Below are 15,444 nucleotides of genomic sequence, written 5' to 3' on the forward strand. Positions count from 1 at the left end.
ACACCCACAAATGACACGTGCAGCCATGGAAAATGGCTCATACCTTTTTCGAGAACAAATTACGGCCATCAAATGGTAGCAAACACCTTGCCACGGCTACTAAATTCTTATCTAGAAGCCGGAATTGACATTCATGCCTTGACACCATCGGAGCTCATCTGTCTTGCGAAAACTATAATTTAAATCACTATGGTACAGTGAAACCATGTGTACTCACAGTGAAAGAAATGTGATTACTGCCTTCAATATGTAACCCACTGTTATTTGTTATTTCATTTCTGAAAGTGTTCTTTGCCACTGGTCTGCCAACATGTAAAGGGGGCCAGGGACCACTCAAGCTGCCAATAAGCAGCTTTTACCTTGGCCCCCTCCATTTGCTTGTAAATGGGCCCAAATAAAATGAAATGAAAGTGCTCTCAAGCAGGCTATGTGAGTATCTGTCACCGCCAAGTTTCGAAGGGGATGCCAATAAATCATAATCATCGTGTGGATTTCAAGAAAAAAAAAATGTTATGTGTGCCTAGAAATGCCAACACTTGTCACTAAAAAGTAAGTGCTATAAGTGGGCCGTCCAGCGGGCCAGGGCCATTGCCGAGGATCTCGAAAAATTTTTCTCCGGCGATGGACCCCTGGCAGCCTAGCCCCGGGCACCAACAGCCTTAACCGCTGGACAAATAAAGTTTATTCCTATCCTATCCTATAAGTATAACAGCTTGGCTTTCTAAAAAAAAAATTTGTGTGTGTGTTTCTGAAAGCATGTTTTTCTATTGCTTTTGAAGCCAAAGCAGTTGAAGTAAAATGGTACATGCAGTTTTGAAGAAATCAAGCACGTATTTGTAATAACCGTGAGGAGCGTGACACACATGACGTAATACGAAGAAATATTTCCGCAAATATAGCTGTAATAATTGTGACGGATGTCTCTTTTGCATCGTCTATGTGGTCCAAGGCAAACAGTGGGAATGAGAGTGCATGCCCACACTAGGCCGTCAGAAATTGCTACATTATTGCATTACAAATTTACCTGTGCAGTGTGAAAAGCTTACAATAGAATCACATTTACTACTTGTATAAATAGCCATTTAGTGGCAGAAAAGACAGGACTTTCAGAGGTTGACCCTCGGGCAATGCTTTTTGACCTAACTCTCAAGCAATGCTTCTTCAAACATTCCAAGAACCTGTGAACATGCTGACTGATTTGTTGTATGTGTTTGTTAGTCACTGTTAACATCAATGCAACAAAAATTTGTCACAATTATAAAAGATAAACTTCAGAACATTCAATATTAAAATTCAAAATTTTTTAAAGAAAAGCTGCAATTACTGATAGCGGTTTGCACTTATGCTAATGACCACTACAACTGAACAGGCAGAATTGATGCTGTTTGGATGCACAATCGTTCTCCTTTGATTTTAATTCCAGCAAGCAAGAGAACTAAGAATGTGAACAGAAGGATGAAGTTTGAGACTTATAGCAAAAGTTTCAGCATGAGAGAGGTAGAAGGAGCTGCCACTGCTTTTGAAATAGGGACAGCTGCCAATCTGACCATGGAATCTGAGGACAGACAACTGGCTCACAGACCCACCATGTAGCCTGAAATCTGGGTGGGCTGTACATATCCAGGTTGAGATTGTACAGTATGGTCCACTCATGAAGGGAATGCCTAAATGTAAATGAGTGCAAACATCACAGCAACGAATTCATCTCATATGAAGAACCAGGCAGACATCTGTGTAAACGGGCATGTAACCAGCATGCCTTCGTGTCGGATCTCAGCTGCAGTAGACAACTAAGTTTAACTATACTTCATTTCATACTTGGCAGGCAATGCTGTGGAAGCTACACAAGTAGTGTGTTCAGGGAAGTCTCACTCTACATGTTCCCCCCCCCACACAGTGAGATTGTTTTCATTTCCAACGCTTTCTTTGGAACTGCATCATATACTACAGCTAATGGAGATAAAGTTGCATTGAATAGCACATTATTTAGGCACTTTTGTGTAACCAGTACACGATGTACTATGCTTTGGTCATAAGCGCAAGTGGTGCACTGCGGCTGCTGTTCACAGAAACAGTGTCACCTCACTAGTTTGGTTGCATATAGGTTCAGATCTGTGACGCTTCCATGTAATAAATATTTGATAGTTTGTGACGAGAAGTATGAGACATAACGTCACATCAGATTGCATGACACATATTTGTGCCTTTCACATGTGACACACTACTTTTTGGTTGTAAATAGAAGCAGTGAGAGGAGTGTGTCTAAACAAGAAAGTATAGGCATTCCCTCTAAGAGCAGACCACGCTGCACATGTGCACTGGATTGCTGGCTGCATGCTTTACACTTCCCTCTTCTATGGTTTTCAGTTATGCCAGATTGTTATGAGCGTGCTACTCCTTGCACCTTTTCCTCCTATAACAACTTTGCATATGAAGCCCAAACATGAAACACAAGAGGCACTGCAAGCTGTGTTGCAACAAAAAACTTGTGCACAAAACCAATGTTTTCAGTGCAAGAAGTGGAATATACATGTATTCGACCTGTACAAAACCACTGCAAAACACGGGCATCATCACAGCTGCCAAGTTTACATCAGCTGCCAATTTACATCAATGTAAATAAATAATGAAATGAGCCACACGTCTATCGTAAATAATCTTGCAAATTCATTCTAACTACCTCTTCTTGAATCTACACAATTTTAAATTATGGTGCTAATAGGCCCTCAATTAATTGGTTCAAACAGCACCTATCACTTGGTAAAATATTGAAAGAGTGCACAGCTCTATTTTCACCTGCCTATTATCACTACGTACAAAGCTGTCTATGATTACTTGCCTTGCGCTTGGCTGATGAATCTGATGGAAGGACCTTAAAGAAGGTGTCCAACCTTCCTTGGGTGGTGCTGTTACGTCCCTTTAGCAGCTTCTTGGCGCCATTGCGGATGCGCTCTTCACTGCAAGCAAGTGAAATGTTTAAAACAATGGTCACTGCTGATACTACAGTTTAAACTCCATCATCCATCAAATTTAAAGGTTACAATACAAATTCAGAGTGTACGAGAAAGGGGAACCGAGGGGCTCGATTTTTGTTCATCGCAACCATATGAAGCCAAGGAAAGCATAGGGGAAATAATTAGTAGTACTGATTTAAGTGTAGAAATAATAAGGTAAAGGGAAATGAAAGCGGACGAAAAAACAACTTGCCGCCAGCGGGAGCCAAACCCACAACCTCTGCATTACATATGGTTTGCACTACCAAGTGTGCTACAGCGGCAGCTGTTCCCACGTCCACATTCTTAGGTATTTATGCATGTGTACAAGATCTAACCCTCGGAGTGTTAGCCAGCACCACTCATGGCCATGGGGGCAGATGTGAAACACCCTTTTTGACCTATGGCATCACATAGCATGTGAACTTTTTACGAGCAGGCAGATGACTAATAAACCCCCGTACACTATTCACAGTGTGGATTATGAACCCCTTCTACATCTCTGGCCAGTCAGTAATTTTTTCAGCCTACAACAAAAATAAGTGTGGATTCTTGAACTCAATACCCAACCACCCAATACCCAACACCATATTGATGTAGCTGCTTCCAAATAAAGGGCATAACAGCTCATGAACACACAAGGTGTGTTGGAATTGCAGGATACAAAACATTACCTCCAGCTGATGTGTTGTGCTTTATTCTACTTTCTTTCAATTTATCCAGACCCTACGAGGGAGAGAAAAGTTTCCCAATGCATTGAAAATGCTGCACTTCTCATGTACTTTTTATACGGCCCCTCAGGCAAGCTATTGAATAATTTATTCTAACCATTCAACAAGAAATAATGCTTAGGAATATGCATAATCCCAAGTATTCAAGATGAGCTTTCCTTATATGATACTCCCAACTATGCAGCACTAGTTTCAATTGCAAGCTGCTTACAAGGAGTTTCTCTTAAATTTTTATGTAGCACAACATGCAACAAGAAAAAAAAAAAAACAGTTTGGACGATTTCAAATAAAAGCAAGGACAAGATTACCTAAAGCCATTCTCCTCACAAAGAAATTTGACAAGACCTTCTTCATCAGGATCGCTCCATTTCAGCTGGAAGGTTAACAGGCAGCAATGACAACCGCATTAGTAACATGCCACCAAAAATGTCTTGTGCTCTCTTACTTGGACTTCATCAGCGGAAGTAACTTCGGGTTCCAAAAAAAGTTGGCGGGCTTCTTTGTAGGGCCAGTCTTCGGGCACTGTATATTTCTAAAGAAGAACATTTTTTCACTGATACAGAATCGACACTGAAAGGAACCGAATGTTTTGTTTAAGGAAGGACACATGCAAAACTAGTTTACTCGCCAGCAAATTATGCTAAAGAATCAACCATAAAAAATGACTGAACTGCTGCAGGCATGAATTGCATTAAGATCTGTGAATGCTGGGCCAGCGCCTCCTCCATTTTTTTCAATGCCAGCGCAATCGCTCGCTTCCCAATGGGAGCCGTTGGTGCGCCTTAGTTCAGCGAGTTGCCGCGATGTGACGCTAGCCAGATAGTACAACTGCTTGTGTCACGCGTGCATCTGAGCGTTCCGCTGCCGTTCCAGAGGAGATGCGGTAGACGCTTCACACATCTGTGAGGATTACTTCCTCCAAATTCCGTCGTGACATGCCACCCAGATGGTACTCTCCCCACGACCGTAAAGCAGGCACGAATGCTAGCCGACAGGGGAGAGTAGGAAAGGACGATATGACAGGGCGGTGAACGGTTGGATCGGCTGCATCTAGAAGGCATTGAAAAAAATGAAGGAGGCGCTGGCTGGGCAAGCTGACTACTAAGCTCAACAAATGGGTTTCATCCCATAAGGCATTCCTTTTACTGCACTAAACAGCTATCCAGACGAAAAGACCAAAGGCAGCTGAAATGAAATCTCTCCTGTGGTACGTCCCATGACCTAATTGCATTGGGAAACATGCAAATAAAACCACTGAACAAAATGTGATTGTGTGAGTAGATAAATATCTTGTCATTCTTCAACTGTAATTATGAGTAAAGAAGCTTGTATTGCCATGGTTTCAGCCTCAACACCCATAAAACTGAGACAGAGAGAGAAAAAAAGAGCAGCAGGCATTAAGGTTGTATAAATATTAGTGCAACCCAATGTGCCTATAAAAAGCACAGGGCTATTCACCATACCTTGGTGTCGATTGCAGTGATAATTTTCTCAATGCACTTGTGCTGCTTGATGAGCTCCACTGCCCGCTTTGGTCCGATCCCTCGGATACTCTCACAGTAGTCACACCCAAGTAAAATGCAAAGATCTATAAACTCATCACGATTCATCTCAAGCCCACTGAGTACTTTGTCAAGGTTGAACTCCTTGATTGGCATTTTTCTGCAAAAATATGAAACACAATAAAAAAGACTGACGCTGCATCCTGAAATCATTGAAGCACCAGGCAATGCTGGCAAGATGAAAATGAGACCCACCGAGCTTCGCTGTATGTCATGTGACGAAGCAGGATGTTTGTACCAAACGTCAACCCATCCATGTCTTCTGTTGCAGTCCCGTACACTTTGCCACCCTTAACAAGCTCAGCACACTGAGCTTCAGCTTCACACGGGGCCTGCAGAGAAGTAAAGCAAACAGGGCATGGCATACATGCTAGTTTAATGTCTTTAGATAAATGTCCTTTTGAGCGGATCAGAATGAAACACGACAATCAGCCTTGGCAGTTAACTATTGGCTAGATGATCATGATCAAAAGATTGTGTAAACCTACTTCAATGTATGGAACACCCATAAGAGCCAAAAGTTTCTTGCAATCTTCACCATGTTGCCGGGTCACTTTTACAAGTCGCTTGCTGAATTTATTGATTTCTTCTTGGTTTCCTAATGCAAAAAAGAACGGGTGACGTAAGTGCTACCGCTGCCAAGACATTCTATGATTTGTGAAGCGAACGAATACAGAACAAGAAAAAACAAACGTCCAGACGTCAACACACTTGACTAGAGCGCTGCGCTCCAGAGCAAAAAAAAAAAAAAAAAAAAAAAAAAAGAGCAGCAACACCGAAGCTGCTAGGTTCCAGGTGCTGGGTCAAATACAGTGCAGTTCACGCGTCTTTTGTGACTTCCGCTGCTCGCAAACATTGCTTCTTAAACCGGCCAACAACGCACTGATTTCGATCTCTTAGCATCGCAGCGCATCGATTAAGCGCTCTAGACACACTTGCCAGCTTGGTGTCTGCACTTCAAGCTAGCATTGTTTTATTTTTTTTTTTTTCCCTAACGTTACCAGTGCACAGACACAACGAAACAAAAACTGCATACACAACAAAAGAAAAACTGCATCGCCTTCAGTAACAACTATACCGACCTGCCTCTTCTGCCTTCTCTAGTTCCTTTTCAGCTGCTTCCCTACGCTCTTGGCGTTTTTCAAGCTGAAAACAAGTAAAGGCGCATGTCACCCTTGTGCAGCGCACTTGGACCACTAAAACCTCGAGACATGTCGACGTACCTCCGACGATTTCATACCCGGCGGCTTTCCATCAAAAACGTACACAGGTTTGATCCCATTCTCAATCATTCGGATTGTTCTGTAGAAGAACCCGACTAGGTGGCTGTCGATAAAAATAAACGAAAGAACACACACCCACGTTAGCCCGCGTCCATAAACACAACGTTCGCTCACCTTGTAGTCTCGCCTTCACTGTTGGTGAGCATGTTGTTTTCCTGACGCACTGCGATCAGGAATTGGTACAAGCACATCGATGCATCTATTGCGATTTTTCTTCCTGCAAAGGCATGCGAATTGAAGTCAACGCTTGTTCATCAGTTAATCAATACTAGCATAATACATCAGGGCGAGTGAGACAATGACATACCGAAGTAGCTCTTGATGTCAGACTCCTTAATAGCATCGGGCGCATTGTCAGCGATTACCTTCGATAAACCGGTGATTCCCATCGTCAGAGAACAAGTAGAAGGAGTTAATAAAATCGCGAAAGAATCTTACAAGACACAATTCAGCTTATCTTAAACTAACAAAATAAGTGCTGCAACCTCTGTCCCTACTACGCTACGATCACATAGCAGGCAAGAGCAGCAGACCACTCACACATGCTCCCGCCAAAACCAAACCAACCAAACGCTTGGGGTAGATGCGGACCGTAAATGTGCAGGTTGATGATGATATTAATAAATCAACAGTGTCAGTCGTTTTTTTAACTCAAGATTTACCACAAATTACAGCAAAAAGTATAATTAACTATGTTATTTTATTATTTATTGTTAGTTAAGTTTTAAAAGGGAGTGCCCAAATCGCATTTCTTCTGAAGGCGCTGCAGTCGCAACTTCCCTGACGAGCTGTCTGCTACGCAGAAGGCGAACGGTGCTGTTGCGCTCGCCGCGCCGTTCCTTTGAACTTGCGAAAGTACCAGTTACGTTTTCATAAATTACATCTGGAGTATGTTGGAATCCTTATAAACTGCAGGGTTAAAGATTCAGGCACCTTCAAGCGTAATATGCGCGCCATGAAAATTGAGAAATTACCATTGAAGGATAGGAAGTGAACTCTCGACTATATATATAGAGCACTGCACGGGCTTGATATCCTCGGGCCTGTTCACTGAAGGGACTAAGACGAGTATTCGAGCACATGCGGGCATTCTGCATAGATCCAAGGCATTCTGTGAGAAGCTAAAGTGACACATTTGGGAAACTGACTCTTACCACACACACACACACACACACACACACACACACACACACACAAAAAAAAAAAAAAACGTTGAAATATTAATTCGTTTTTGTTTACTAAAGGCCGCTGATAATATGATTTTACTTTTACCGCTTGCGATACGAATATTTTATTGCAATTGTGCTATTTTACCGCTAGATCTATTTATTGAAGACAAAAATAACAAAGTAAAGCTAATTAAGTTTTGATAAGCTTATTATAAACGTCAGGGTTTTTAGGTGAGACAAAGAAAAGGAAGAAGTGGTTCCTGTCAAAAAGCATTGACGTAGTGCCCAAAATAAGATACGCCCCTATCTCGACCTAGTTGCTTTAGTTGTGAATTGCCGAAGTGTGAGCAATAAAGTAGATGAACTTGCGGCCCTAATAGGGTCTGTAAAGGCGGATATAGTATTTGGCACGGAATCTTGGCTTAATCCTTCAATCAGCATTAGGGAAGTTTTTCCAGAGAACGTTATTGCTTATCGCAAAGATAGGCTGAGCCTTGGGGGTGGTGTTTTTGTGCTTGTTCGGCCCGATTTGCACTCATCCGCGCCCTTGATATCAGTCATGATGCGGTGGAAGCAGTGTGGTGTAAAGTTACTTAACCTGATAATTTTTCGTTTACCGCCGGGGCGGTTTATCGGCTACCAAACTCTGATATGGCGTCATTGCAGGCATTAAGCGAAGCTATCTCGGAAGCTTCAGGTCAAGTTAAGTTGCTCGCTGGCGACTTCAATTTACAAGACCTTCACTGATCGAAGCGATAATATTTGTGTATTGAAAACATTTAGCCATGGTATCATGAAAATGAAGAACATTGTAGACACTTATGATCTACTACAGTACGTCAACGAGCCAAGCCGTGAAAATAATATTTTAGACTTGTTGTTTTGCAGCTCGCCAAATTTCATGAATGCAGTCACTATCATCCCAGGTTTAATTGACCACCAGGCTGTAGTCGCAACTATAAAAAGAAAAATTCATCGCCTGAAGTGCCGCGAGAATAGAAGAGTGTTCTTTGATCGAGGCGATTATTCTAGTATAAATGTGAAACACTTTTTAGTTATTTACCTGTTTTCGAATGCCAGGCAGATGACAAGGACGTGGCGTCTGTTCAAAAATAAGTTGCTTGAACTCATAGACGCACACGTACCAAGTGCAGATTATTCCAAACTAAAAAAAAAAAAAAAAAAAAGAAAAAAAAAAAACCGGAGAAAGCCGTGGCCCGTGGGTGCCATCCCGCATTTTACAGCTAATCAATAAACGAAAGCGGTTATTCGCTAAATTCAAACGAACTAAACGGACTTCACACAATCAAAAATTATGTCAGATTACGCAAGAATATAAAAAAGAAGGTATAAAAAAGGCCAGGGACATGGATTTAAAAAAAATTTGAATGATAGATTGAGAGTCAATCCTAAACATTTCTGGCAATATATTAAGGCGTGTGGTTCTGACAGTCTCGGTATAAACGAAATTGTATAAAATAACCAAACTTTATAGATGACACAGACAAGGCGAATTGCTTAAACAATTATTTTAAATCTATCTTTTCGCCAATACAGAATTTAACCTCTTCATCCTACGCCAGTAGCGTATCCCCAATGAACCCGATTGAGTTAAGCGTAAGTGGCAACGAAAAGCTATTAAAGCAAATAGGATGGAATTTCTCCGCGTATTTTGAGACGCTGTGCTGAACCGATTTCGCTGTATCTGCACATAATTTATAAACAATTCTTGTTGACAGGCCTCCTACCTGTTGACTGGAAAACTGCTCATGTCGTTCCAATCCACAAGGGGGATCGAGAAAGGATGTTGCAAATTACAGACTAATTTCTCTAACTTCGATATAGTGTGCAAGGTAATGGAATACGTACTCTACTCCGGAATAATGAAACACTTAATTGAAAGTAACACCTTAACAAATGATCGAAACAGGTTCCGAAAGGGGTTCTCATGCATCACGGATCTTGTTGAATTTTATCATGAACTGGCATCTGACATTGATTCAGGAGGACAAACCGACTGTATGTTCTTAGATTTCCGTAAGGCATTCGACACGGTAACGCATTCATTTCTTTGCAACAAACTTAAACTACTAAACATAGACCCTGCTGTGCTTAGGTGGATAGAAAATTATTTGTGTCAGTGTCGAAAATGTGTCATTTTAAATGGAAAAAGCTCTGGGTACGTTGATGTGACATCGGGAGTCCCACAGGGATCTGTATTGGGGCCACTTTTATTTTTAGTTTATATGAATGATATTTCAGTGGGTATTTTGTCACATCTTAGACTGTTTGTAGATTATTGCGTGGTGTACAGACAAATAAGGAGTGACGGTGACGTTACCCAACTGCAAACCGACTTGGAACGTGTTCAGGATTGGTGCTCTATGTGGAAAATGAACCTAAATAATACAAAGTGTGTCCACATTTCTTTTACAAGGAAACGGAAGCCAATGGAGACTGAGTACGTCTTAAACAATGAGCCTGTAAAAAAAGCAGTTAGATATAAATATCTAGGTGTAGTCTTTTCATCTGATTGCTCATGGAATGCGCATGTAAGCGACGTGATTAGCAGAGCTGGAAGGGCACTAAACTTTATGCAACGCAATCTAAAAACTTCGGAACTAAACTTTAAAACGACAGCCTATTTAACATGTGTTCGACCTATACTAGACTATGCCTGCGCCGCATGAGATCCTTCGCAAGTAATTACACTGATTGATGAACTAGAGAAAATTCAAAATCGGGCAGCTAGGTTCGTCTCGGGACGGTACAAGAGGGGAGAGAGCTGCACTCAAATGAAAAATGAACATCAGTGGGAACTGCTTTCCTCGCGCCGACAAAAACTGCGCTTGAAATTCTTTTTTCAGATATTTAATGATAAAACATGAATTGACAAAGAAAAATACCTTAAAGAACCTCATTACTGTTCATATAGAACTGACCATGCTTTCAAAATAAGAGAATTGCGTACCAGGACGGACCTATTTGCCACACCTTTTTTTATTAGAACCATTGAAGAGTGGAACAAGTTGTCTCAAGTGCAAGTGTGCTGTAAAAATGAAGATATGCTTATGTCAATGCTGTAACCCCCCTGCTTTAGCGCCTTCGTGCAATGCGGGGTAATCGCGGAATAAAGAATAAAGAAAGAACTACACTGAAGATTGCTTAATGAAATTAGAGTGTACTAGATTCTAGTACACTCTAATGCAATGTCACTGCAGTACTTATCGATGGCTTCCATCTTGCATTCGCAAAGTTCTTTGTGGGCCTTCAGAGAAATCTGAACTTCACGCTCGCCATGCTGTCTAAACTGCGCATGCGCGAAAAAAATAAACAAACTGCGCATAGGGATTTCTGTTCTTTGAAGATTCGCCTGTGTCTAGGTTCTACTGAGAAGTTGTCGCTCCTTGAATATCTGACTTTGCCTAGGTACTACGGCGGAGAACTTACTTTGCTCTCCGTCCCCCCGGGTCATAGAATACTCCATGCCCCGGGTAGGGGTTGTGCCCGCGGGCCGTTGACGACGCTACACGCCTCGCTGCCGAAAAGCCGCGTCGCTCAAGTTTTCAACGACGAAAGTAGGCACGCTCACAGAGAAAAAAAGGAACAAGACGGTGGGATGAAGGTGCCCGTGTGTTGAAGCGACAACAATGACGCCGACACGGTAAGTTTTTTGTTGTTGTTGTCGTTGGTTGCAGTGAAAGTGCGACGATGCGAGCGTCCGCTCTTGTGCAAGCGGTTACTGCTCTCGTTTGTGCCCCGGTGCCATGGCGGAAGCCGCGGTGCAGGGCGCCGACGCGAAGCGGCGGTCGTTGGGGTGTCGCGTAGCGCAGCGCAGCACCTTCATCAAAACAGTGATGCATCATCAAAACAGTGATGCGTTTATTTAGGAATACCATCGATCCCTTAACAGCAGCCTAGGCAGTTGTGCCTAGTCACCACCAGCCCAGCTTGTTCTCCGTTCCAACGCCGGCGGCGGGAAGCCAGCGTCGCATAAACGAACCTCAAGTCTCGGAAGCCAACGTTAGGGAAAAACGCATACAAAACGAGCAAAGGAAGTTCTCCGTCGTAGTACCTAGGCAAAGTCAGATATTCAAGGAGCAAAGGCCCCCAAATTTTCTCTCGTAACGACTACGCGCAGTGAGCTCCGCTAGGGACGAACAGAGCAAAACCGGCAACTCGACAACTCCTCAGTGGTACCTAGACACAGGCTTGCTGTACTGCATCTACTATAAATTTGAGCTTTTTCTTGCTGCAAGAACTATTTGGTATGTGGGAGGGGTGCGGTCGTATAAAAGTCATAATTTAAAGGAAGAATTAAAATGAAATAAATATTCGTTATAACATTTTAAAGGCAATTATAATTGTTTGATAGTACACAAAAGAATAATGTGGATTACATAAATTGTGACTTTCTCTTCTTTGTGATGTACGCAGCTTCCATTCTGTGTAACATAGCAGACCGTTGTGGAATTTGAATAACGTACACATGGACATGCTTTAGCCCTCTCAGACTCCCACTGTCTTAATGGGCTATATTTATTTATTTAAAATGCATGGCTTTACAGAACTTTCTATTATCACTTGTTCGGCAAAGGGCTTATGCTCAATACGTGCTACGTTAAAGTGTTTTTCCGAGCGTGAAAGAAGCCCGCGAATACATGCAAAACTGCCGCGCGACTGGCCGCTCGAGGCACTGTTGTTGTGCGTTAGCTCAGTGGTAAGTGCGTTCGACTTCCAAATGCACATTACTTCAGTGGCATGGGTTGAACTCTCAATGGAGGTGGACGTGGAGAAGTTTTATTTTAATTTACATTATGGCTATAACAAAAGTGGGGATGACGAGGTGGCCTGACGATGAAACAAGTCATCGATCTGTGTCGACGATGACGACAACGGTCATCGTATGCGTGACGGACGGGACGGACGGAGAATGCAGCCATAATTTCGAACACTTAACAACTGTCACAGTAAACCCACTTCAAAAATCGCCGTGAAGCCACCACGCACAAACCCGAAAATGAAAAAAAAAAAAAAAAAAGATGGATGTCGGAAGATGTTTGTTGTGTGCCATTATGCGCGTCATCGCGGTGGAAAGGGAACAATGTATGATTTCGTATATTCCCGAAAGAAGCAGACTACGCGCATCGGCGAGGCAAAATCTGCACAAGCCCATCAGCTGCTGGACCAAGTCATCAAATACATGCAACTTCTTTCTGTACCTGCATCTGTAGGTTCGGCAGAACGCTCATTCAGTGCTTTACGCCGAATGAAAACTTATTTGCGGAACCGCATGAAGCAGAGGAGTCCAACACATATTCTCACTTTGCACGTTCACAAGGACCGCCACGTTCAACTTAGAAGACGTAATCAAAGAATTTGCCATCAGGACTTCTGAGCGAACCGCACTTCGGTATTTGAGGCGATCAGTAAGGTGTGCATCTGTCATCATACCTTTCAAATCTGGAGCAGACAGCGTGTACTAAGTATGTGCAGCTATCCATCTCTCTCCTTATATCTTTCTGCTCGTTACATACGCCTTGAATTATCGGACGCGAGTCCATAGGCGGGCCGTTTAGAGCCGTATGATGAAGCAGCACTGACTTGAATAAGCTTGTGCGCATGAAGAATCATTCTGTTGCGAGCAAAGCATATCACGGTGTTCTGCGCTGTGGGGATTGAGGTGCCTTCCCGCGCCTCATCCCCCAGCTCGCGCGTTGTGTTTAGCTCCGCGAACCATCGCCGCAATGGCAACATGGCAACATGGTGACAACATGCATACCAAAGCTAACTTCCCGCGCAAACCGTGCCTCTCCCTCTCGGGGTCGAGTCACCGGCCGCGTGAGCAAACGTCGCCGGGACGTACCCTCCCGAGTGGCGGCCCCCGGGCGCCCTCTCCACCCGAGCTCTCTTCCGCTGAGCGCTTCATCATGTAGAGAAAGACATGCTTCATCGGCTTCATCGCCAAAGCAGATGCTCACAGGCCCGCAACGAGTTACGTGGGACCTTCGCTTCCGCGACCTCTCGTTCTCGCGCTTGGTGGACCGCTACCCGGTTAGCTCTAGCACAGCGGGTGCGCGTACTCAATCGGTCTTGCCGTACGTGAGCCTTCGCCCGTAAGCGTATAGTGACTGTCGCACTGTGGTGCGTCTCCACAGGGTGCCAGTTAATTAGACGTTCTTAAAAAAAAAAAAGGAATTACAGTTTTGCCCGAAGGACGAAGTATTGACAGCCATATATATCAAGGCTTAGAGCTGCCCTATATAGAACTTCTCGGGCGATGTTCTAACCATGCGCAACATGTTGGCGCAACGCAGCACGCAAGTCAACTGCTGCATAGGTGCAAACAGTGCCGTGGTAGCTACCAGGCCGCTCACTATGCTGGCGCGATGAGGAGCGCTGCAAGTGGCGTTGCGGGCGTCGCACCTCGACGGTGCGCGAGGCGAGGCAACTCCTTCGAGGGTTCAAAAATGTACCGACGATTACGATACTCCCTAATGCGAAATTTGAGCGCAGCCCTATACGTGTTTTCATTTCCCGATATATTGGCTGGCGCGGACAATCTGTTACGTGCGGCACGTTGCAAACGGAGCGAAGTGTGGCGCGACTGGCCCTCGCTAATCTGGAGATCACGAGAGCCAGCGCGTGGGTATAGGTCACTCTAGCGTGGGTGACGCGTGGGTGCGATTCGCAGCAGCAGCCGCCGACAGACCAAGGGGGTTATATATATATACTAAAGCTTCAGGAGTGGCAGGCGCTGCGGCCGCCTACGGGAGCCTTTTGCCGGGGAAAAAAAAGAGGACGGGCCCAGCATACCGGCAGCCGCGGAAGAAGCGCGGCACTGGAGTGCGTTTTCGGTTCCCCGATCAAAAATTGCGCAAAACATATTTGTTTATCTTACCTAAAGATTTTACTTGCGATAAGGCAATTTAGTTACAGTAATATATGATGCTACATTTATTTTTTGTGTGCATGAAAGCGTTTTAATGATTAGCTTCTTTTTAATGTGTAAGCATTCTTTGGCGAGTACCCCAGCTCCATCACGCGAAAAGTGTGCCTTGTAACTACACAAAAATGCGTAATTAGCGAAGTTAAGACATTTAATCGTTATAATAGTGTAAATGTAGATGATTGGTAGCTTTATAAGCACCCGCCGTGGTGGCTTAGCGGCTATGTCGTTGCGCTGCTAAGCACACGATCGCGGGATCGGATTGCGGCGGCGGCGGCGGCATTTCGGTGGGGGCGAAATGCATTGCCAGTTCAGTTGGCCTATACCCATACTATAAGCTTCCCCATGCATTTTCTATCGAGCCTTATGTATCCCTATGGGTATTCTCTCTGATCAATTCCTTTAGAGCACAGCTCTTTGGCGCCAGTTCCAGCGGCGAGCGTCGGCGTAACTGAGCGAACGAGCGCAGCGAAGCATGAAAGAGCGAACGCAGATCGCCGCGAGGAATTTAAGACGCGAGGAGGAAAGCGGAGAGGAGGGTGCAGTAGAACCACGACGCGGAAAGCGGAGGAGGGTATGGCGAAAGAGTGAGAAGAAAAGCGTAGTGCGGCGACGATGACTACGAGATGGCGCCAGAGTAGCGCGCCTCGTCTGGGAGGTCTGTCGGCGGCGGCTGCTGTGAATAGCGCCCACGCGTCATCCACGCGCTGGCTCTCGCGATCTTCAGATTAGCGAGGCAGTAACGCCAGACTTCGCT

General features: G+C 44.1%; 1 protein-coding gene across 1 annotated transcript in view; it reads right to left on the reverse strand.

Annotated features, from left to right (window-relative positions):
• The window catches only part of LOC119466142 (flap endonuclease 1-B-like), a 12,306-nt gene extending 5,172 nt beyond the window's left edge, over positions 1-7,134 (reverse strand). The window contains exons 1-10 of the mRNA XM_037726638.2: positions 6,877-7,134; positions 6,684-6,786; positions 6,510-6,612; positions 6,369-6,432; positions 5,775-5,884; positions 5,482-5,618; positions 5,188-5,386; positions 4,170-4,256; positions 4,033-4,097; positions 2,840-2,957 (exon numbers count right to left, since the gene is read on the reverse strand). Coding sequence (XP_037582566.1) covers positions 2,840-2,957; positions 4,033-4,097; positions 4,170-4,256; positions 5,188-5,386; positions 5,482-5,618; positions 5,775-5,884; positions 6,369-6,432; positions 6,510-6,612; positions 6,684-6,786; positions 6,877-6,958 — 1,068 coding nt within the window. The 5' untranslated portion in view covers positions 6,959-7,134. The remainder of the gene's footprint in view (positions 1-2,839; positions 2,958-4,032; positions 4,098-4,169; positions 4,257-5,187; positions 5,387-5,481; positions 5,619-5,774; positions 5,885-6,368; positions 6,433-6,509; positions 6,613-6,683; positions 6,787-6,876) is intronic.
• Positions 7,135-15,444: the final 8,310 nt, after the last annotated feature.

The sequence above is a fragment of the Dermacentor silvarum genome, chromosome 1 (genome assembly GCF_013339745.2).
Source record: "Dermacentor silvarum isolate Dsil-2018 chromosome 1, BIME_Dsil_1.4, whole genome shotgun sequence".
NCBI classification, from domain to species: Eukaryota; Metazoa; Arthropoda; class Arachnida; order Ixodida; family Ixodidae; genus Dermacentor; species Dermacentor silvarum.